The 644-nt window shown below is 44.3% G+C and overlaps 1 protein-coding gene across 1 annotated transcript; it reads right to left on the bottom strand.

The window, feature by feature from the left end:
- Positions 1–2: 2 nt before the first annotated feature.
- LOC102868063 (26S proteasome non-ATPase regulatory subunit 7-like) lies at positions 3–623 on the bottom strand (the record flags this gene model as incomplete). The annotated part of the gene is made up of 1 exon (XM_006898724.1): positions 3–623. A coding segment is annotated over exon 1 (621 nt), but the record flags the coding sequence as incomplete, so codon positions are not given.
- Positions 624–644: the final 21 nt, after the last annotated feature.

Consider the following 644-nt stretch of genomic DNA (forward strand, 5'->3'; position numbering starts at 1 on the left):
ATGTCCAGAAGCTTGGAGTTCAGTCCCTTCAAACCATGGACTTGGTTTGTGATTCGCTGGGAAAGCGTGCCCACTGTCGTGTCTTTGATGTCTCTTAACAAGTGTTCAACTCCAACTTCTTCAGCCTCCTCTGCTCCAATTTCACTGGTTACATGTTCAAATGTTTTTGAAGTTGGAGTTCCATCATCATGAACTTCTTCCACTGAGATATATGCTTCAGTTGGCAGCCCCAAGTCCTTTGGCTTGACATCAATAATGACCAATACTGAGTTAGGGCAGTATCTTTTCATGAGCTCATTGATGGCGATGTCATTCTTATGTAGTTTAGGGCCTGTGTGGTACCACCCAACTATTCTTTCTCTAGCATTGACTTTTTTAAACATTCCATACATGTTTTCTAAATAATCGTGGTCTAAAAACCAGACAGAATCATCTTTGTCATCTTCATCGAAAGGGACTGCAAAACTGTTAGATACATCAAGTACTTTCTTTTGCCATGACCCCAAAAGCACACCAACGACACGCTTCTGGTTTCCAACCTTGCCTATTCGGTTGAAGTGATCCACTACACTGAGAAGCACCAGGGGGTGGACGACCACCTTCTGCACCGCCAGCTCCGGCATTGTGATACTCCCCGATTGCCA

This window comes from Elephantulus edwardii, unplaced genomic scaffold (assembly GCF_000299155.1).
Source record: "Elephantulus edwardii isolate Elephantulus edwardi_28Jun2011 unplaced genomic scaffold, EleEdw1.0 scaffold00236, whole genome shotgun sequence".
Lineage (NCBI taxonomy): Eukaryota > Metazoa > Chordata > Mammalia > Macroscelidea > Macroscelididae > Elephantulus > Elephantulus edwardii.